Consider the following 22180-nt stretch of genomic DNA (forward strand, 5'->3'; position numbering starts at 1 on the left):
TCTCACGTAATTTCCATTTGTCTGTGTCAGCTTTGCCTTTCTGCTGTGGGCAAAGTGGGACCTCTCTCAGTTGTATGAGGGATAGATTCTGCAGCCTGGCTCTGGTCATATAGGACGGCCAGTCAGGAGATTGGAGGACTCACCGTGAGTCAGGACAGCTGGGGCGGGTATGCAAGAGAAATCTGTTCCACTTCCTTGTCAGGGTTCCAGGTGGTTATTTTTACATTGTTTCTGTTAGTAGTTCTTTCCTCTTTTGTCTATATTTGCTTGAAGTCGGTCTCCCTCAAATTCTGAATTGACTTTTCCGGAAGTTATTCAAGTCTGATTTTCTTTCCTCCCTTGTCAGGGAAAAGAAGTTGTGACAAATTGCTTGGATCTTTAAGCTTAAGTGGGAAGGATGGCTTCAACATAGAACATCTGTTTCATTGCTGTTTTATCCGTCAGTAAAACTGTTACTTTTTTTATGTACTAAAAGTTCTTAGCACTTCAACTAATATTAGCTCTTTGTGCTCTGATGCCAGACTTCCTATAAATTAATGGAAAATTTTTGTGGTTTTGGTTTATTCTAGAGCTCAGACTTTATGTAGTATATTTCACTTTTTCACAAGAGGAAGGATTTGCCCCAGAACATTGAAATTACTATTATAGGATTGAATCGTTGCGTACTTTGTCTCTTTGAAAAAGAATCAAGGTTTACCAAGCTTGATTTTAGCCAGTCACCGTGTTTCCTAGCTAAATAATGGAAGCAGGGGAGAATCTTTACAAGTCAGGGAGTTGTTCTTTTTTGTTTCATGGGGCCTTTCTCTGAGACTGCTAGGGACTCTGTGCTTAATTGGTTGTCATTGTTCAAACTTTAAGTGGTTTAGAGTTAATTTTTAAAAACTAATGTTTAATTCCCTTTTTCCCTGTAGCTTTTACAAAGTTGATCACAGTAAATGGACAAGAATATCATCTTCAACTTGTAGACACAGCTGGGCAAGTAAGTGACCTCTGGAATCTCAGAATCTTATACAGCATATGTGACAGTCCTGGTCCTAGCACTGCTTTTTGAAAGTACCAGCTATGCCAAGAAAACCCCTCGTGTTGTGTGCAGACAGCCCCTGACTCCCAATGGTTTGGCTTGCAGTGGCTCAACTTAGCAATTTCTCATCTTTATGATGGGTCTGTTGAGGTATTTGATACATTTTCAACTCATGATATTTTTGGTTTATAGTAGGTTTATTGGGATGTAACCCCATCATAAGTCGAGGAGCGTACATAACTAAATGTTAATATGCTGTGTACTTGGTCTTTTCTAAGACATTTCTGGCAGTTTTCTTTTAATAACTTGTTTTTCTGCTTTAAAATTACTTTAAATATACTAACATTGTAAGGGTTAATACTTATTACAGGTTAGTGGTTTTCTGTTTTCTAAACTTTATATTAGAGAGTCATATGAGTTGCTTTCTTTCTCTTTGTGATATGTGTTCTCCTACATTAGGGCAAAAGTACATCTTTTCTAGAGGAAAGGCATAAGAGGGGCATAGGGTAGAAATTAGCTGATTTAATCTTATGAGGACCTGGGCCATAAAATACCAGTTTGATTAGAGTCTAGGCTCTGGTTTGAGTGTTGGGTTTAGTTTACGTAGTAGAGTCTCTGGGTGGGTGGATTTGAGAGTGATTACTAGGTTAGGGAGTTTCAATTTATTTGATAGACGGTAGGTAATGGCCAAAAGTCAAATAATCCCCCCAGAAAGGATATTCACATGTTGTTTAATGTAGCAGGGATGTGTGGAATTGGATCACCAGGGGAATTGACTGGAAGCAAGGGGGAAAGGAGTACATGGAACAAAGAAAAGCCCTTTTGACAGCTTAGCTGCCCCATTACCATGACATCCAGGCCTGCTTTTACTAGAAACCATTCTATTAGACTGAATTTACCCTTCTTCACTGGAGGGTGAGGAATGTAAAGAAGCTGGGATTTCAGCTCCTAACTCCTGCCCTTGCACCTTTTTTTTTTTTTTTTTTTTTTTTTTTTTGAGACGGAGCCTTGCTCTGTCACCGAGGCTGGAAGGCAGTGGCGCTATCCCACTACAACCTGTGCCTCCTGAGTTAAAGCAATTCTCCTGCCTCAGCCTCCCAAGTAGCTGGGATTACAGGCACGCCACCACACCCGGCTAATTTTTATATTTTTAGTAGAGACGGGGTTTCGCCCTGTTGGCCTGGCTGGTCTCAAACTCCTGACCTCAGGTGATTCACGCCTGCCTTGGCCTACGAAAGTGCTAGGATGACAGGCGTGAGCCACCATGCCTGGTCCACCCTTGCAACTTATAGTCAAAGGATAAGAGTAGCAGAAGGGTGAGCGTAGTGTGATCTGGTCTGCCGTGTTAAATGGGGGCTTTTTTCCTGGAATCTGGGGAAATTGGAGTAGACCCAGAATAGTATGACCTGTCCTGTGGGTTTGGAATGAATTCCCTCTGCTTTGCGTTTTGAAGTGAACATAGAAGGAAAGTGTGACGCCTTAGCGAAGCAAGAAGATAGCTATATTGAGTGATGTTAGCATTGGAGGAACCCTGAGGTTTCCATTTTGGAAGCTTGGAAGAAAATAAATGTGTTTGGCTCTTTGAGCTTGTACACAGAGCTATAGCATGTGCCTCCTTCACTCACCCTACACACTCCCGGCTGGCGGTGGATGTGATGTGCTTTAGCAGTCAGATTCTTGATGCTTTCATTAGAACAGAGCCATCCTAGACTTTCACTCCCTGATACCTGTCCTCTTGACAGAAGAACAGGAGTTGGGGCTTATATGGACCAGGGGAGCAGTGTAAGTCTCTGTTGGGGGGGCGGGGCATGGCACAGATGACAAGGCTCATTAGACATTAGTTGGGAAGGGAAGAGCCGCTTGAGTGTTGTGTTGTTGGGTTTCATATCTTTCTTTTATAGTTAAGTTGACTATATAATTTATTGCCTAAACCAAGACACTTTTAGAGTTGTGGGCTGGGGGTGCTAATAATAATTACGTTGGGCAACAGTGTAACTTAGAGTATCCTGGGCAAAGAAATACAGCTGTTCAGTTTATTGTGGGACTCTGACACTATCAAGACTTCAGTTTGCTTTTGTATCCTTATTTAGAATCTTCTTTAAGCTCCTGAAAACTGGTGATGAGAATGTAAATTGATAAATCACTTTCATATAATGTTACTCTGGAAACACGTTTTGTATCAGGCAATTCAGGGAACCAGTTTCATAACTGTTTGGAGTGTGGGCCCTGGAGTCACACTTGCCTGGATTTGAATCTTGGCTTTTGTTGCTAACCCAGTAACCTTAAGGAAGCTAATGAGGGCTGGGCATGGTGGCTCATGCCTTTAATATCAACACTGTGGGAGGTGGAAGGATCACTTGAGCCTAGGAGTTTGAGGTTGCAGTGAGCTGTGATAGCACCACTGCAGTCCAGCCTAGGCAACAGAGCGAGATCCCATCTCTTTAAATTAAAGGGTGAAGAAGTCTTTCTGTGTCTCAGAGCTTTATCTATAAATAGTGATAACTGGAATTGTGGAGGATTGTCACAGTGGGGTTGAAGCGGATGTGCTCTTTCTCTGTAGACCTTTAGTGCTACTGAGGCAAGTGTGACACCAGCATATTAACTGTGCTGACAGGCTGCGTGGTGGAAGTGCACGTGTTCTTAATACTTGGAGAGCTGTCTTTGAAAAGATTTCTCTAAAGAATAAATTTCTTTATATTGACTACTTATCAAATTGGAATATGTGTTCCTCTGAGGTACTGTTTTGCCCTAGAACATAAATGTACACTCAGGTATCAAACAATTTAAAATATTTTAGTGATGTAATAATACAAATAGTGAAACCAAAAGCACCAGTGTTTAGGAAGAGTATATGAGATAAGACAAGAGCAGTGATCATATTAGCAGCCCTGTTGTCTTGCCCCTTTGGGTTCTATTACAACTGGGTAAGAGTAATTGGAGAATTTTTGCACAAAATATATCCAAATTTGGCTACTTTAAATCATTTGTACTCATTGCAACTAGTAGTTCTTGAAGGTTATATTTACAGTTGATGGACAATAAATTAAAGATGTGCTCTTTATTTACAGCTCAGGACAGTGAAGCACAGGCATGTCCTGCCGTAGTTTCACCCTTCATTCTGTTGAAAACTGGATGAGAACAAAACTCAGATGTTTACTGCTCCAAGAGCTGCTTTATAAATTAAATGCATATGGGGCTAGTTCTGGGATTAAGACTAGTAGTAGTAGGGTAAGATGATTAAGAGGCAAATTATTTTAAAAGTACTCTGTAGTAAATTTGTTCACTAGCTGCTTCCACATTTCAGGAATGAAATTGCATGCAGTGAATTGCTGCATAGCGGTATTTGTTAGCAATTTCTATTTACTACTTAGTGGTTTATGTCAGTACATCCATACCACTATGCTTTAATAGTGGTTTAATTGCCGACCTAGGAATGATGATGAACATAGTTAAATACAGATTGATTATTTTTAGACTGCATGAAATATTTTGGTTTTGCCCAATATTAGGGTGAGAGCGTGTACCCTAAATGAATTTTGGGGTAAGAATGTGAAGTATCAAAAAAAAAAAAGTAGCCTCTTCTGTGTTATTACCTATTTATGCCTAGTGTTCCGTTATTGGAACGCTAAGCTTATGGAAGTTATTTATATCCTACTGATCAAGGTCACCAAGGTCTGATTTTTCATTTAAAAAAAAAAAGTGCAACCTCCAGCATAAATTGGTTAATAACTTAGATTCACGCCTGTAATCCGAGCACCTTGGGAGGCCGGGGCGGGTGGATCACTTTCGGTCAGGAGTTTGAAACCAGCCTGACCAACATGGTGAAACTCTGTCTCTACTAAAACTACAAAATTAGCCAGACGTGGTGGCACATGCCTGTAATCCCAGCTACTTGGGAGGCCGAGGCAGGAGAATTGCTTGAACCCAGGAGGCAGAGGTTGCAGTGATCCGAGATTGCACCATTGCACTCCAGCCTGGGCAACAAGAGCAAAACTCCGTCTCAATAAATAAATTAATAAATAAATAATAATAATAATTAAAATTGATTCAATGACAATCCATCTTATAATGTAACCAAATTTGCTATTTTGAAAATTAAGTTTAATTTTTAAAAAATAGGTGTAATGCACATAGTACAAAAATAAATAGTGCAAAAATGTGTAAATAGTAAAACTTAAGACGTTCCTACCCTAGGTATCTAACCCCCCACCCCCGCCAGCAACCCCATTTACCGGTTTCTAGTATATGCCTCTAGGATACTTGATACATGAATATGCAAATATAGTTTTAAGCTTGGTTTTGTTTTTTTTTTTTTTTTTCCTTTTTACACAAAGAGTAATACATCTCCATCTTGGAGATTATTCCATATCAATACCTATGGCCTCTCTTTTCCCCAAGGCCGCATAATATCCAGTTGTTGGGATATATATTGTAAGTTAACTGCTGATCAACAGTTAGACTGTTGCCCATCTTGCTACCATCAGCAATCCCTTAACGAACGTCCCAGACGTTGTTTTACACATAGGGTAGTGATGCACATAGGAAAACTTCCTGGATGTGGGCTATCATAGGGTTACAGTTCATGTTCTTGCCAGCAGTGAATGAGAGTGTCTGTTTCCCTACACCTTCAACAGCACTGTGTGTTAACCAAACGTTTTGGTACTTGCCAATCTGATAGGTAAAAAAATAGCATCCTAGTGTACTTTTAATAATGCACTTTTCTTCTTAGGAGGGGCTTTGATTTTTTCCTGTGTTGGAAGATGTTTGTATTTTTTTTTCCCCTATGAATTATCCTGTCTGTGTACTTTGCCATTTTTTTTCTATTGGGTGGTTAGTCTTTGCGTGTTGATGTGAGATTCCCCCTCAATATGTGAAGAAAATTAGCATTTTGTATGTGATCTGAGATGCACAGTTTTGTTTTCAGTTTGTTTTATTTATGGTTTTTGTTAGAGAGGTTTGCAACCATGAAGAACTTTTTCATTTATTAATCTTTTTTTAACTGGTAATATGTTTTAAGTTCTCGCATCTATTGTGCCCATCGTTTTTATCTTTAAATCTTTGCTTCGTCTGGAATATGTTTTTGCCGAGGTGTGAATTGGAGATCCAGCTTAGCCATTCATCCCCAGGTGTCCCTCTACGCTCAGTTGAGGGTTACTTTTGGTCCTCACTGATTGAAATGCCAATATTATCAGGTACCTCATTCTCATATCTATCAGGTCTTTCTAGATTTTTCAGTCTGTTCTATTTGTGAGCCAGTACAGTATTATTTTATGAGAGCTTTATGGTTTCTACTCACCTGCCCTCCCAATTTCTACTATATTGCTATTATTCTTTCTCAGAAAGTAGACTTTAAAGGCCGGACACAGTGGCTCACACCTGTAATCCTTTGGGAGGCCGAGGCAAGCGGATCACCTGAGGTCAGGGATTCGAGACCAGCCTGGCCAACATGGTGAAATCCCGTCTCTACTGAAAATGCAAAAATGAGCCAGGTGTGGTGGTGTAGCCTGTAGTCCCAGCTACTCAGGAGGCTGAAGCAGGAGAATCGCTTGAACCTGAGAGATGGAGGTTGCAGTGAGCTGAGACTGCCATTGCACTCCAGCCTGGGCAACAAGAGCAAAACTACGTCTCAAAAAAAAAAAAAAATTCAGAATTATATCAGCTAGGGGCTCTTTCCTCCATTATATCTTCTAACTGGTAGTTTTTCACTCAGTGCTTCTTAGACATAACTACTTTTTTCTATGTTTCCACATTTTCCCTTTAGGGAAAACAGAATTTTAACTTTGAACCTACTCTCGCTGAGCTAGTGATTAAAATCATTTGGGATTTTGTTTTTAATCTTACTTATTATATCAAAGAATTTATAGTAAAACTTAATTTTATTTTTCTTTTTTCTTTTTTTTTTCTTTAAAGAACTTTACCACAGGGCAGTAATTCTGGGCTGTCGTAAACAGTGGTTATAACCATACTGTAAGTTTACAAAAATAATAGACTGCTGCTTAATCTGCTGGTACCATGATGTCATTTTTCCGTAATAGTGCTTGGGACATGTATTATGTTGACAATTTAGTTTCACCTAAGAATGAAATGTTTGTACCAGACAGTAGCGTGTACTGTTGAAAACTGCACTGACATCAGAACTTTCTGTATGCTTTAATATGTATATAAAGCAAGGTTTCATAATGTTGCTTTATAAAACTAAGGACTACTATGCTGTTGCATAATAGGTACCTTTCTCTTTAATTCCTAGAGTTGCTCAGTAAGTAACTCTCTTGGTCCCCAAAAGTCTGAATACCTCAATTGAATCTGGTGTTTTGATCCTCTTTTGTCTTTCTCTCTCTCTCTCTCTCTGTCTTTCTCTCTCTCTCTCTCCCCATCCCTGCCTCCCTCCCTTCCTTCCCCTCCCCCCCACCCCCAGATGCTATTGGCACCCCTCTAGCAACCTGTAGATTGAAGCTCAGGTCATTGTGACTGACATGCAGAGAATAAATTAAATAATAGGACAGTTTCAAGTATAAAAATACAGATTTATGGAATAAATCAGGATGTATAAATGTCCTGAGGTCTAGAAGATTCTGGACTTAGTCATGCTCATCCCTTGTTTTGAGATCACAGAGCCAATCATCTTTATGTTCCATCCATCCTCTTCTGCCAGGAGTTACGGAGGTCATCAGACTTTCCCCTAAAGTTCTAGAACAGCTAGTCATTTTTAAATATTGGCTTGAACCACATTATCACCTCCAAGCCATTCTTAAAGCTTCAGTGTGTAGGCTGTTTCTGGCATAATATTGTAATCCACTCTGTGTCTACTTTGATTTCTTCAGGTAATACATGAAAAACTTTGGGTAAAGGTTGTTTGTGATGCTATATGAAGACTACTCAAATATAATTTTTTTTCCCACAGGATGAATATTCTATCTTTCCTCAGACCTACTCCATAGATATTAATGGCTATATTCTTGTGTATTCTGTTACATCAATCAAAAGGTAAGGCTCCTGCTGCCTGCTTGAGTTTATTTGCTACTCGTAGATAGCATTGATCCTTTTAAAGGACTATGCTGGAATTATTAATAGTGACAATTAGAATTAGTAGGCTACATGTTTTTTAGTGATTTTCTTGTGGAGCAACTGGGTTGTTGGGGGAAAACATGGCCCACTAAATGTTCTGTTAGTTGCATCAATAGGTTAAAAGGCTCTTTCTTACCTCGAGCTGCCTGGAAAAATAGTGGTTCAGCATGACCTAAGCTTTTCTGCTAATTGAAATGGGAAATGCCTAAATTGATTTTACTTTGTGTGTGTTTTTACTATATTAAGGTGAAATAGACTTTCTAATAAAATGTTGAGGGTTTGGGTTTGTTCAATATCTTATCCTTTGAATTTATGAAATAAGACCTTTTGGTAATAGAGTCTCTCTTTACTACATAAAAACAGAGCCATTATTTGTATAAATAAGAATGGATGTCGGTTCCTTTAGCTACATATTTCATGTCGTCTCTTACCGGGGGATGGCGTGTGTTATCAGGAGGAGCAGTGGTCTGTGTCTGTTAACAGAACAGAGCAGCGGAGCTCTGGGCATTGGTGACAGCTTATGTTTGAAGACTTTATGAAAATATCAGCGCCAGTGGAGGGCGTTTGGTGGCTACCTAGCATCTATTGAGTGTGTGCGACACATTAGGGAGTTTGTTATGCTCTTTGCCTACATACGATACATTACCTATTTCATCATTACCTTAAACAATCCTTCATCAGAGATGTTTTATATCCCACTTTACATAGAAAGAAACTGAGTGACAGAGCTAAAGCAACTTGCCCAGGGCTACATAATGACGTTGCTGGGATTCATAGCCATCTCTCCAGTTCCACAGTCAAGGCTGACACTGTCCAATAGAACTTACTGCGGTGATAGAAGTGTTTGCTATTTGTTCCGCAGGTGGCTGTTTAAATTAACTAAAAATGAAAAATTCATACTCCCTCGGTTACAGTAGCCGCATTTCAGGTGCTCAGTAGCCACGTGTGGCTGGAGGCCACCATGTTGGCCGGTGTCTGGGTTCCTTACCCCCACATACTCCACTGCCAGTGAAAATTCAGTCTGCAGCTCTGTGAGTGTGTTGTTTAACATTTTTCTCCATGGCAGAGAAACATATTTAGGGTGTTGAGTTCTAGCTATGAAATGTTTGAGTACCATTCTCGGCCATTCTTATAAACAGACCCCATACTGTCAGTCCCTGAGAAAGTTTACACCTGAATCAAAACCAAGTACCAAAATTATGTGTTCCTTAAGGAAAATTGGGAAACTGTGAAAAATAGAAAGTGGGGGTAATCATTCTTGATCTCATTACCTAAGCATAGATACTGGGAATATCTTGGTATATGTTTTTTCTGGTCTTTGTTTTAGTCTGCATGGATTGTTTTAACATCCTTTTATTTGCTCTCTGAATGCTGTTTTATGGTTTATATTTTCCATGTTTTTATATTTTTACTTACTATGTAATATATATTTTTCCATATTACCAAGTGTTTGAAATAGTAAATAGCTTTATAATATTTCATATTCAACAATAGATGGATATCTCTCTTCCTGTTTTCATGTATTCATATTCTTGTCACTAAAAGCAATGCTTAGATTGGATTTTATGCTTAAAACTACAGTGTACATAGTATTTGGAAACACTGTTTTCTTACTGACTTACACGAGCACTTTAAATAGTAAAAATACTGGCCGTTTTTCTACAAAGATTTTCTTAATTTCAGTTGTATATTTTTTAAATGTACTTACTGTATATATAACTTATGTTAAGCTCTCGTTTGCTCGATAAATTCTAAGATTTTCCATTTCAGTGCCTGCCATGTGTAAGGCCTTGTCCAGAACAAATTTAATGTACCACTAATCTAATGAATGTTGGAAGTTCATGTTTGTTTATGAATTACCATTTTTACTAATTTACTTGAAAAACATGATTCAAAAATTGTTTTGTTGTTGGTAAGTATAATTTTATTCTAGCTAATTTTTAGAAAATAATGTTGGTGTTTTTTACCAACATTACAAATTGTTACTTTGAGGCATCAAAATAGTAGGTAGAAAATTTTCTTAGTGGCCGGGCGCGGTGGCTCAAGCCTGTAATCCCAGCACTTTGGGAGGCCGAGACGGGCGGATCACGAGGTCAGGAGATCGAGACCATCCTGGTTAACACGGTGAAACCCCGTCTCTACTAAAAAATACAAAAAATTAGCCGGGCACGGTGGTGGGCGCCTGTAGTCCCAGCTACTCGGGAGGCTGAGGCAGGAGAATGGCGTGAACCCGGGAGGTGGAGCTTGCAGTGAGCTGAGATCCGGCCACTGCACTCCAGCCCGGGCGACAGAGCGAGACTCTGTCTCAAAAAAAAAAAAACAAAAACAAAAGAAAATTTTCTTAGTGCGTCCACTGATTTTTTTAAATCTCCTTTGGTGGGCACAAATTAGATGACATTATAGAATCAAGTTGAAAACATAGCATGTATCACTGGGGAAATTGAAAAATAAGTTGATCTGGATTAAAAATATGAAAATGTGCTCACCAAGGACCTTGTGTATTGGAGAAAACATTGGCCTAGTGCGAAGCAGAGGACAAAAACCTTGATACTGTGTCCTCTCAGTGGCACTGTTGCAAGTTTTGACCAAGTTTCTCCTTACTAAAATGGGTGTGTTTTGTTTTGTTATATGCCTTTTGCCTTAGTAGCTCGTAGTTTAATGAGCATTCTCAAATCTCAAACATGAGTGTGAGAAGAGTGGTGTTTTGTTTTTTAGAAACCTATATGCTGAATACACAAATATTTATGAATATACAAGAAATATGTCAGTAAAACTTTCTGAATCAACCAGTTTGATTCAGAAAATCAGTGATCTCAAGGAATTTAGCCACTTAGAACAGTACACATCTACGATCTCACAGATTTGTGGATCAGGAATTTGGGCGTGTCCTAGCTGTGTCCTCTACTTCAGTCTCTTGCAGCCGCAGGGTGAGTGTCAGCAGGGGCTGCAGTCCCATCTGACTTCAAAAGGGACATCCCGTCACCTTTGCCATATTCTGTTCATTAGATGCACGTCGTTATGTCCATGCAGGGAGATGACACACAGTGTGGCCCCTAGGAGAGCATGAGCTCTGGGAGCTGGCTCCAAGCTGCCTGCCACACAGTCCCAGTTCTTTCAGCCGTTTCTCACGTGACAGGGTACTGTATTTTTGCCCAAGTGGCGACACTTTTAAATGTAGGCAAATATAGCATGCGGAGGAAAACGTGGTTCTGTAATGTAACCGCAGGTCCTTAGGACACCCATATCCCATTGTTGACCCACAGCGAGCTTGTAGGGGGGTTAAATTTCATTTTTGTTTTTATCAAAGTGACAGCACACGTGGTTTAAAATAGCACAGTGTGTAATTCATTCAACAAGCTAACTTGCTCCGAAGCTTGTGATGCAACCATGAACAGAGCAGACAAATCCCTGCCCTTGTGGAACTTATTTCTGGTGTGGGAGACAAACAGTAAAACGACACACATGTGAGATAGGATGTCTGTGACCATGCTGCCAAGAAAAATGAAGTACAGAAGGGGTAAGAAATAGACAGGGAATTTGTAATTTAGGATAAACAGAAGAGGTGTAAGAAGTGACATTTGAGGCTGGGCACGGTGGCTCACGCCTGTAATCCCACACTTTGGGAGGCCGAGGCAGGCGGATCACGAGGTCAGAAGTTTGAGACCAGCCTGGCCAACATGGTGAAACCCTGTCTCTACTAAAAATACAAAAATTAGCCGGGCGTGGTGGCGGGCACCTGTAGTCCCAGCTGCTCAGGAGGCTGAGGCAGGAGAATTACTTGAATCCAGGAGGCGGAGGTTGCAGTGACCTCAGTTTCGTGCCACTACACTCCAACCTGGGTGACAGAGCAAGACTCCATCTCAAAAAAAAAGAAAAAAAAAGTGACATTTGAGGAAAGACTTGAAGCAAGAGATCCCTAGGGAAGGAACATACCAGGCACACGGGGAGTGACTTCAGAGGCTCTGGCGGTGTTAAAGGAATGTCAGGAGGCCAGTGCAGCTCAGACAAAACAGAAGAGGGGGCAGACGGGAATGGAGGCAGAAGTCAGGGTTTGAGAGTAACTGGGGCCGAGTAGAGATGGCCGCCTATCAGAGGACGTTGAGCGAGACATTGTCCATCTGCTGCAGCCGAGTCCTCTGGTTGCTGTGCTGAGCAGGGGTGGCAGGGAAGGGTTGGGGCTGTAGCTGTGATGCAGGCAGTCTTGGGCCAGGAATTTCACACCTCGGTGGCAGCTGTGGCGGGGAGTGAGAAGCCATCAGATTCTAGGTAGGATTTGAACGTAGAGCCAGAGATGTGCTGGCAAATGTTCGCATGGGTTTTTTGGGGGAGGGTGGGAAATGGTTTGTGGCTGTTTGTCAGCATTCAATGGTATAAATAATCCTACTATGGCAGATTTCGAGTGATCGTTGTGACATCTCAGATGCCCTTCCCAGTGAGAGCCACCTTCAACCTAGAGTCATCGGCTTATTGATCTGATTGAAAGCCAAGAGAGATTGGCATCACCCAGAGAATGTATGTACCTAGGAAAGAAAACAGTAACAGGCTGAGTGCACTAGGGCACTCTAGGAAAAGCTGTTCAAGTTGTAATGTAAACAGTTGGTTCTTTGCTGAGTAAGTTGGGTGATTAAAAATTGCATTTATGTGGTTTGTCAGCCCAGTGGTAGGCTTTCCATTTGAATGCCTTACCTGTTTCACTTTGAATATCCTCAGTCAGGGTTACTGAGTGTCAGATGTGTGCACATGTGAATGGATTGCTAGGAAAAAACAAGACTTCTTTGTGTTCAGTTTATGTTAAAATGGTGAGTCTGTGACATTTTGCATTTTCCAGCTGTCAACATAACATACCTTTAAAAACTTCAACATTAAAATGAATGTCTAATTTATACTTTTTGTTTTATAGTTTTGAAGTGATTAAAGTTATCCATGGGAAATTATTGGATATGGTGGGGAAAGTACAGTAAGTAGTACCATTTTATCTGTTTGTTAGAGAAACTTCTTATAATAGTATCTTCTGAGCAGTACAATCTGGCACTGACTATTTTGTTTTGTTTTATTTTGTTTTTCTTTTAAATAGAATACCTATTATGTTGGTTGGGAATAAGAAAGACCTGCATATGGAAAGGTATGTAGCTTTTAAATCATTAGTAATTTCTAAAGTCAAGTCTAAGATGATTTAGTCACTGTAGTGTCATTTTAATTATTGTTCTGATATCAAGAATATTTTTAGCTGTGGCATTTCTTATCTGTTCAGAGATGTTATGGTCGTGTGCAGCAGAAGCAAAAGTGCAATAGAAATCTCACATTCCTCTAGAAAAGAGAGAGCAAACTTTATAGAAAACTACCTTTAGGTTATCTACCACCTTGCATAGAGCAAATTCTAAAAAGACGTAGTGCTCATTGATGCAGCAAGTGGTTTTTGAGTACCAGGGTTTGGGATTACAGTGGGGAGCAAAGGAGGCAGATGTCCCCTGCCCAGGCAGCTTCATGTCAGAGAGTAAGAGACTCTACAGCCTGCACGCAAGAGAATTGAGCTTTCAGGCCCTTTCACAATTTCCCCTGGCCTTGGGTGCTTAAAACCTAGCTGTAAAATAGTCAATTGTTACAGATACGGGAGTACTGGAAAATAGGATCATGTTCTCTGAGCTGGAAGGTTTGCTGGAGCAGGGATAATCCCATAAGGCAATGTCTATTCTGTTCCCCAGCTCAGGCGTAATTGAAACACTCCTGTGTTACATTCTCGATGCTAATGTTAGGCCAGGGCATGGTTCTGCTTCATGAGAAAGAAATTGACCAAAATGGAGCCTGTTTCAAAATCAATTATAGATATTTTATATAATGAAGAGCAAAGTACTTTAACCAGAATTTTATTTGTCCTTTAGGGTGATCAGTTATGAAGAAGGGAAAGCTTTGGCAGAATCTTGGAATGCAGCTTTTTTGGAATCTTCTGCTAAAGAAAATCAGGTAACAGATTCTATAAACCTCATTTTGCATTGCGTTCTCATCAGTCACAGGGATGTGTTCCTTGCAGTTGGCATTTGACCTCTGTCTTGATCACTCCTGTGTAACATTTGGCCTTCCAGAACATTTGTAATACCAAGCTTTGTGTTGCTTTAGGAAGATACTACTTAGGTGTTTATAAATTCAGTCAATATTCTACTTACAGTGGAACCTAGGATATTTGTAGGATAAACATAAACTATTAGTAAGGGAAATACTACCTTTTGTAAACATGTATTTTTGTTTTGTATTAATAATTGATACAGAAATAAGTCCATGCAGCAAAAAAAAAAAAAAAAAAAAAGAATTATATCATTAGCACTAATTTTTAACTGTACCTACCCCCTGGCTTTTTTTTCTGTTAGATGAAACTGGGTCAGACGTATGTGTTAATTTTTAACATAGAAATGATTAAGAACCATCTTATAAGCATTTAGTACCAATTTCACCCTGTAGATGTACCTTTAAAGGCATGTTCTGGGAAGTATGTAGATTCTGCTTCAGGAGGCTTCACAATCCTGTATGAACCTTTTTCTTCCATTGCTTTAATTTAGACCCCCGGCACCAAACTTGTCTCCCGCCCCCAGTGCATTTTTCATCTATATGTTCCTCTTTGCTGCCCTTAACTTTCTAAAGACATACATCTGATGGTACCGTCCTCTACTCAAACTGTCAGTGAACTGCCCTTTCTCCGTAGAACCTTCGCCTGGTCCTGAGTGCAGTCAGTGATTTGTTCTTTTCTAGTTTCTTCTCTCACCACATTCTTGTACTTTCAATCACATCAAACTGCTCCATTCCTTAAATACATCATCTCCTGTCCACCCCACTTTCAAAATGTCTCACCTTTCCTCATGCTCCCCTCTGGTTTAAAATAACCCTTCTCTAAGTATCTACTTATATCATGTGGGGTTTTATATTTTGAATGTGTTTTCAACATGTGGCAGTGTTTGATCCTCAGGTAAGATGACTCGGTTTTCATTTCTCTGAGGAAACTCTAGTGTAGTAAGGTGGTGCCTCCTCCCTGGGAGGGCCGGGAACCAGCAGCCTTGGCACTCTTCCTTCCCTGCTCCGCCCCTCTCACCATGACAGAGGTTCATAGTCCTCAAGGCTCCACCTAGATTTCACCTTCCTGTTGACCCCCTCTGGATCCATCCAGCTGAAAGAAATTGTGGTTTCTTCTCTTAGCCCCCTTAATTTATTCTGAGATCTGAGTCAGTATCATTTACATAAATATCCTTCATAACGTTCAGCATGGTGTGTTAGTATCTAGTGGGTTATCCGTCAGCCCAAGTATCCCGTATTAGTCAAATTGGCTTCGTCCTGTGTTGGGATATGGAGGGATAGTGAATCCGTGTGATTATGTCCTCTTATGTGTGGATGAAAAAAATGAATAAACAGATATGTGTAATTGGTTCCCAAGTTCCAGATAGCAAGGGATTTATTGAAGTCAGCTCAGTTTCTGAGTATAGGCAGAATTCAAATAAGAATTGAGATAGTTAAGAGATACCTATATTTTAAAAATTGAATTAAATCAGTCATCTATTGAGTGCCTACAGACTGTATCCCTCAGATCATGTAGTTGAACCGCCTCATTTTAGAAGTGAGGAAATTAAGTTTCAGAGAGGTTAAATGACTTCTAAGATCACCCACTACCTTACGTGGTGTAAGAACTAAGACTGAATTGTAAATCTCATCCACATCTAGTCCTTTTTTCTCTGCACACTGCTTCCTGTCAATCAGGTGATCCGAAGCCGGTGACCTAGATTAGACAAGCGGGGTGGGACCTGGGGTTGGCTTCGGTTAACTAGGAGGACAGACACCTCATTCATAGCAATAGGACAGAAGGCTGAGGATGGGAGCCCACATTCAAGTGGGTGGGTCAGCTTGGTGGACGGAGGATGTGGAGTTCTTTCATGAATGTGGCTTCTGTTTTCCAGTGAAGTGTGTAAAACAAGGTTTTCAGCTGAGCATGAGGATGGGGAACATTTGAGGAGAAGAGACAAGGCATGAATCCTTTCTCTGGGGAGTGCCCAGCCCCAGGGATGCAATTGGGTGGCTAGGCAGCACCAAGCGTCTGTCCCAGGTTCCTGGTCATGGGTGTGAGGTCAGTAGTCAGCGGTGTGTGTTTTCCCTGGGCAACGTTTACTGTGTGGCCGCGGGCACCATGCCGGTGACAGTTGGTAGGGAAGGGAGTTGAAGTACAGTGGCGCCATGGTGGCCTGCAGAGTCTGAGCTGACCGAGAGGGAAAGGAACAGCAAGAAATGGTTAAGGATCATGGGAGATGTAATAATAGGGTCAACAAATCAGGCCCCTGTGGGGCTGAGAATTGTTGCTTCAGGATAGCTAGAGAAAAAGAGCTGGGAAGGTGGTTTGGTGGGACACTGGCAGTTGGTGTGTTGTCATTTCGTGGGATACTGGAAGTCACTGGAGTGATGGGGGAGGGGGATTCTTGGTGATTAGGAGAACTGGGCACTTCCCGTGCGGCTTCTGAGAACAGGGGCAGGTTTTCATGACCACAGGACTGCATTTATTAAAGGACAGGGTCGGGGAGTCACGGCTCAGGCCTGTTGTGGTGCATAAGGAGGCGAGGCTAGGCGTTCGAGGTCAGCCTGGGCAACATAGAAACCTCCAATCTGTATAACAACAACAAAAAAAAGACAGGATCTGACAGTTCTTCTCTCCCCTCAGTGTAAGAAGAGTTCCTGCCACAAGTGGCCATGATTCCTCTTTGTGGTGAAGGACTGGTGGAGTTGACCCTGGGCTGAGGCTAAGGGCAGGAAGACGGGCAGCAGAGGAGAGGCCAAGAGATAGGGAGGGCAGTTTGTGGATTGAAATGGCCAAGAATTATGCCGCAGAGGTGTTGGAGGCCGGCATCATGGCATCTCAGGAGCACGGAGGGTGCCTCCCCCACTCGAGGCCTCTTGGAGTCAAGGATGTGAGAGGCAAGGGCTGCTAGGAGAGTGTGTCCCATGGGACTGGAGGGAAGATAGCGCCAGAAGTGAAGAGGGACTCTGAGGTCCAGAGGACACTGCGGTGGGGGTCGTGGGGTGGAGTGGGACAGGAGATAGTGGTGAGTCCAGGAGTGAGGACTCTTTGGGCCTCTCCTGGTGCCTGAAGAAAACAGGGTCAGAAGCACAATGGGAGGCTGGTTATGGTCTGGGTCAGGAGGGGTGGACAGTGGCCTTACTGGGCGTCGGGGGGCCCTGAAGTTCTGGGGCTCACCGGAACCCCTCCTCCTCCACCAGCAGGAGGGCCAGGCAAGTGGCAAGCCCTCCTCAGTCCGGGAAGTAGTCTCAGAGTTCAGCTTCACACTGACACTGTGATTGGGTTTCTTTCTCCCTCCAGACTGCTGTTGATGTTTTTAGAAGGATAATTTTGGAGGCAGAAAAAATGGATGGGGCAGCTTCACAAGGCAAGTCTTCATGCTCGGTGATGTGATTCTGCTGCGAAGCCCGAGGACACTGGGAATATATTCTACCTGAAGAAGCAAACTGCCCGTTCTCCTTGAAGATCAACTATGCTTCTTTTTTCTTCTGTTAACCTGAAAGATATCATTTGGGTCAGAGCTCCCCTCCCTTCAGATTATGTTAACTCTGAGTCTGTCCAAATGAGTTCACTTCCATTTTCAAATTTTAAGCAATCATATTTTCAATTTATATATTGTATTTCTTAATATTATGACCAAGAATTTTATCGGCATTAATTTTTCAGTGTAGTTTGTTGTTTAAAATAATGTAATCATCAAAATGATGCATATTGTTACACTACTATTAACTAGGCTTCAATATATCAGTGTTTATTTCATTGTGTTAATGTATACTTGTAAATAAAATAGCTGCAAACCTCAGTCCTTTGTGCTACTTGATGTGGCTTTCAAAGAAGAGAAGCCTTGTCCTGAGTTCCTTACTTGGCTTCAGGAAGGCCCCAGGTTGGACTCCAGAAACCAGTGACGATGTGGCCACAGGAGGAGGTGTGCTGACATGGCTGCTGACCATGGACTCCCTGCGCAGTGACGGGCAGGTGTTGAGGCTGGGTTACAGCTGATTGAAGCTGAGTGGCTCTGGCGGGGGTCTGTGAGGGGAATTCCTCCCCAGTGATCACATTCTCTCCTTCCATCCTTAGATCCCCAAACCTTGGCTGAAATGCTCCGTGGTCGGGAGCCTGGTCAAGGAGGAGGAGCTGCTGAGAGGCATTGTTCACCCTTGCTCATAGCTTAGCTTGATGTCTGTGTCAGACAGGAGACGATTGAGAAAACAGCCCTGCCTGTCACTCTCCTAGAACACCCCGCAGTTTAGTGACCTGTGTCTGTCTCGGGAGCCTCCTTCAGACCCAGACGACGGGCCTCCCTCTCTCCAAGGAGCAACTATAAAGGAGAAGAGGGATTTCATTTGCCTGGTGGCTGTTACCTTGTCTGTAAGTCAAACTTGGAGCTAAGCAGTGCTTTTTAAATGATTCCCTTTTGCAGCTGAAATTTCACAGGGCTATTTCTAATACGTAAGCAAATGTTACCATTGACTTTATTAACAAAATATAGTTTTGCTTTGCAGTTGATTGTTAATGAAAAATTATGTTCTTAAAACACATGTCATTAATTTGGATCTTTTAAATATTTTTGCCTCATTTGTCATTTCAGGATGAAATTTTTGCCTTAGAAGACCTCCACCAAACACCTTTTTAAAGACAGGGTCTTGCTGTGTCACCCAGACTAGAGTGCAGATCATAGCCTCAAACTCTTGGGCTCAAGCTCAGGTGATCTTCCTGAGTAGCTGGGATTACAGGCCTGAGCCATTATGCCTGGCCAAATAATCACCTTCTAAATAAAAATAAATTTTAACAACACGGTATTGTTATTACCTGGGTTATTCTTAGGACTAAAAATGTGTGAACACTAAGCAGAAAATGGGGACCTAGTTCATCCCAGTTATGTCTATGTAAATGGAACTTACAACCGCATATTGTACTAGAAACTGAAGTTCAACTCAACTCTCCTGGGGTGGTCCTTTAAGGACTGGACCTCCTGATTGGAGGGAGCATATTATCATTTCTGTATGTGGTGTAATGCACACATTCCTTCAGATACGCCCTGAGTACCTGCCATGTAGCAGACACTGTTCTGCGTGCCATGAACACAGCAGAGAAACCCGCACCCGTGTGCCGTGTAAATCCTGCACTAAATCTTGGCGATGCCACACAGGGTAGGCCCCAGTCCAGGTGCCCACGGCAGCAATCTCAAGAAGACAGTTGATTCCTTTACTTGATAGTTTGAGCATTAGCGTTTTTGTTTTTTTTGTTTTTTTTTTTTTTGAGATGGAGTTTCGCTTTTATTTCCCAGGCTGGAGTGCAATGACGACACAATCTTGGCTCGCTGCAACCTCTGCCTCCCATGTTCAGGCAGTTCTCCTGTCTCAGCATCCCAAGTAGCTGGGATTAAAGGCGCATGCCACCATGCCCAGCTAATTTTTGTATTTTTAGTAGAGACGGGGTTTCATAATATTGCTCAGGCTGGTCTTGAACTCCTGACCTCAGGTGATCTGCCCACGTTGGTCTCCCAAACTGCTGGGATTACAGGCGTGAGCCACTGCGCCTGGCCAGAGCATTAGTCTTACAATCGGTGATAAAACATTGTCACTGGGCATGATGCATGTGTCTGCAGTCCTGGCTACTCGGAAGGCTGAGGTGGGAGATTGCTGGAGCCCACCCATTCTGGGCTATAGTATGCAGTGCTAATCCTGTGAGTACACTGAGTTCGGCATCAGTATGGTGACCTGGGAGCTAGGGACCACCAGGTTGCCTAAGGAAGGGTGAACCCGTCCAACCTGGAAACAGCAGTCAGAACTCCTGTGCTGATTAGCAGTGGGAGCATGGCTGTAAGTAGCCACTGCCCTCCAGCCTAGCAACACAGCCAGACCTGTCTCTTAAAATAAAATTGTGTTGTATGTAATCCCAGCACTTTGGGAGGCCGAGATGGGCGGATCACGAGGTCAGGAGATTGAGACCATCCTGGCTAACACGGTGAAACCCCGTCTCTACTAAAAAATACAAAAAAAAAAAAAACTAGCTGGGCGAGGTGGCGGGCGCCTGTAGTCCCAGCTACTCGGGAGGCTGAGGCAGAAGAATGGCATAAACCCGGGAGGCGGAGCTTGCAGTGAGCCGAGATCGCGCCACTGCACTCCAGCCTGGGCTACAGAGCGAGACTCCGTCTCAAAAAAAAAAAAAAAAAAAATTGTGTTGTAAAAGGTAATGCTTTTCTTTGTGGTACATAAGTGTAGTCTTAGATTTATTGAAATACAGGAAGTGCAACTGTAAAACTATATCCAAAATATTTTGCAGTTCAGAATTTTAAAATACAAATTATAAAATCACATTACAAATTAAAATTAATGTGATAGAATTTTGCTAAAACTAAATTGTCCATCTTCTCTGGACATCTCTCCCCAGTGGTTCACCGGAGATGCTCTTGCCTGAATGGCTTCTCACCTGCTTGTCACCAAATCTAATAGGCAGTTTCTGGTTGCTTTCTTGACCTCTCTGTAGCATTCCACACAGTTCACCGCCATCTCCCCTGTGTCATTACCCCACCATCTCCTAGTCGGCCTGCCAGCTCTGCTGGTACATCAGTCTCCTTGGCTGTTTTGTATCAAACTTCTCAGCAGGCCTTTTTTCCTGCCCACACCCTCTGCGTTGACATTCTTCAAGCATAGCTTTAACTCTGTGTAGCCAGAAGAGTCCAAAATGTCTCCCACCTTGACCTCTTGGGGCTCCAGGCTGATCTTGACATACTCTTCTACTTAGCTGTTTTGTAGGCATCTCAGGTTGACTATGTCCAAAAATCAAGAACCGAATTCTTGATTTTCCTTGGAAACCTGGTCCTCCCTTGGACTTAGTGTTTCACGAAATGACACCATTATTCACTGGGTCCATATGAAAACTAGCAATCTGGGAGCTGTTCTTTATCCATTCCCTCATACTCCTTGTCCAGTCCATCAACAAATCCTAAGGGCCTTGCCTTCAAAAATCTACCTTGTATTTTGTCCATTTTTGTCTCCACTGTGTCTTGGTCTGCAATGGCACACCCTCTAAGCCCCTACACCCCAGCCAAAGCCAGCTTGTAAAAATAGTATCATGTAGTTCCTTTGCTTAAAATTCTTCCGTGATGATTGTGCCAAATCTGTGTGTCCCAGCCTCAAGACAGCATGACCTTGCTGCTGCTTAGCTCAACCCTGTCTGGTCAGTGGCCTTGGTCAGTTTCCAGAGCCAGAAAGCTCTCTTAGCCATGCCGGTTTCCGGGGCTCTTCCCTTTGCCTTGGACACCCCTTCCTGAGACTTCTCAGCCTTCAGAGCTCAACATTCTGTCTTCTCAGGGGCTTCTAGGATGGCCTGAAGCACCCCTCTATTTGAATCTATCCAAGCACTCTCGTCTTACATGGTACAGCATGTGTCATAACTGATCATCACTTTTGTTCCTTGTATTGTGTATGTTGTGTATTACTCAACTAGATTTGGCTGGAGTGGAGACAGTGTCTGTCTCAAACATCTTGGATTCCAAGCTCTTCCTAGCACAGAGCCTACAAAATACTTTCTACTGTGCCATTTTAATTTCCTTGTGGTTTCTGTGTGTGTAAGTTATGAGCAGTTGCCCTGGGAATTACAGTTAACATCTTAATTTATTATAATACTCTAGTTAAGATTCATACCAACTTAATTTCAATAGCATGCAAAAGCTTAGCTCTAGTTCCTCTCTCATTTGTGCTATTGTCATGCAAATGACATATCTATATATTATATGCCCATCAGCACAGGCTTACAATTTGCTTATGAAGTTGCCTTTTAAATCAAATAGAGAAAAGAAGTTGCAATAAGAAAATACATTGATACTGTCTTTTCTACATGCTTATGTGGTTGCCTTTACAGGTGCCCATTATTACGCCTCATTTGGATTCAAGTTACTGTCTAGTGTCCTTTTCTTTCAGCCTGAAAGACTCCTTTGGTATATTTTATAGAGCAGGTCTGCTAGCAATGGGTTATCTTGGGTTTTGTTTATCTGGGAATGTCTTCTTTATTTTTCAAGGATAGTCTTGTTGGGTATAAAAGTTGGG

General features: G+C 42.0%; 1 protein-coding gene across 1 annotated transcript in view; it reads left to right on the plus strand.

Annotated features, from left to right (window-relative positions):
- Positions 1-17931, plus strand: part of RHEB (Ras homolog, mTORC1 binding) — a 53099-nt gene extending 35168 nt beyond the window's left edge. Inside the window, exons 3-8 of the mRNA XM_050785934.1 lie at positions 912-979; positions 7923-8005; positions 12987-13043; positions 13161-13208; positions 13966-14047; positions 17430-17931. Of these exons, the coding sequence (XP_050641891.1) occupies positions 912-979; positions 7923-8005; positions 12987-13043; positions 13161-13208; positions 13966-14047; positions 17430-17522 (431 nt within the window). The 3' untranslated portion in view covers positions 17523-17931. The remainder of the gene's footprint in view (positions 1-911; positions 980-7922; positions 8006-12986; positions 13044-13160; positions 13209-13965; positions 14048-17429) is intronic.
- Positions 17932-22180: the final 4249 nt, after the last annotated feature.

The sequence above is a fragment of the Macaca thibetana genome, chromosome 3 (assembly GCF_024542745.1).
Source record: "Macaca thibetana thibetana isolate TM-01 chromosome 3, ASM2454274v1, whole genome shotgun sequence".
NCBI classification, from domain to species: Eukaryota; Metazoa; Chordata; class Mammalia; order Primates; family Cercopithecidae; genus Macaca; species Macaca thibetana.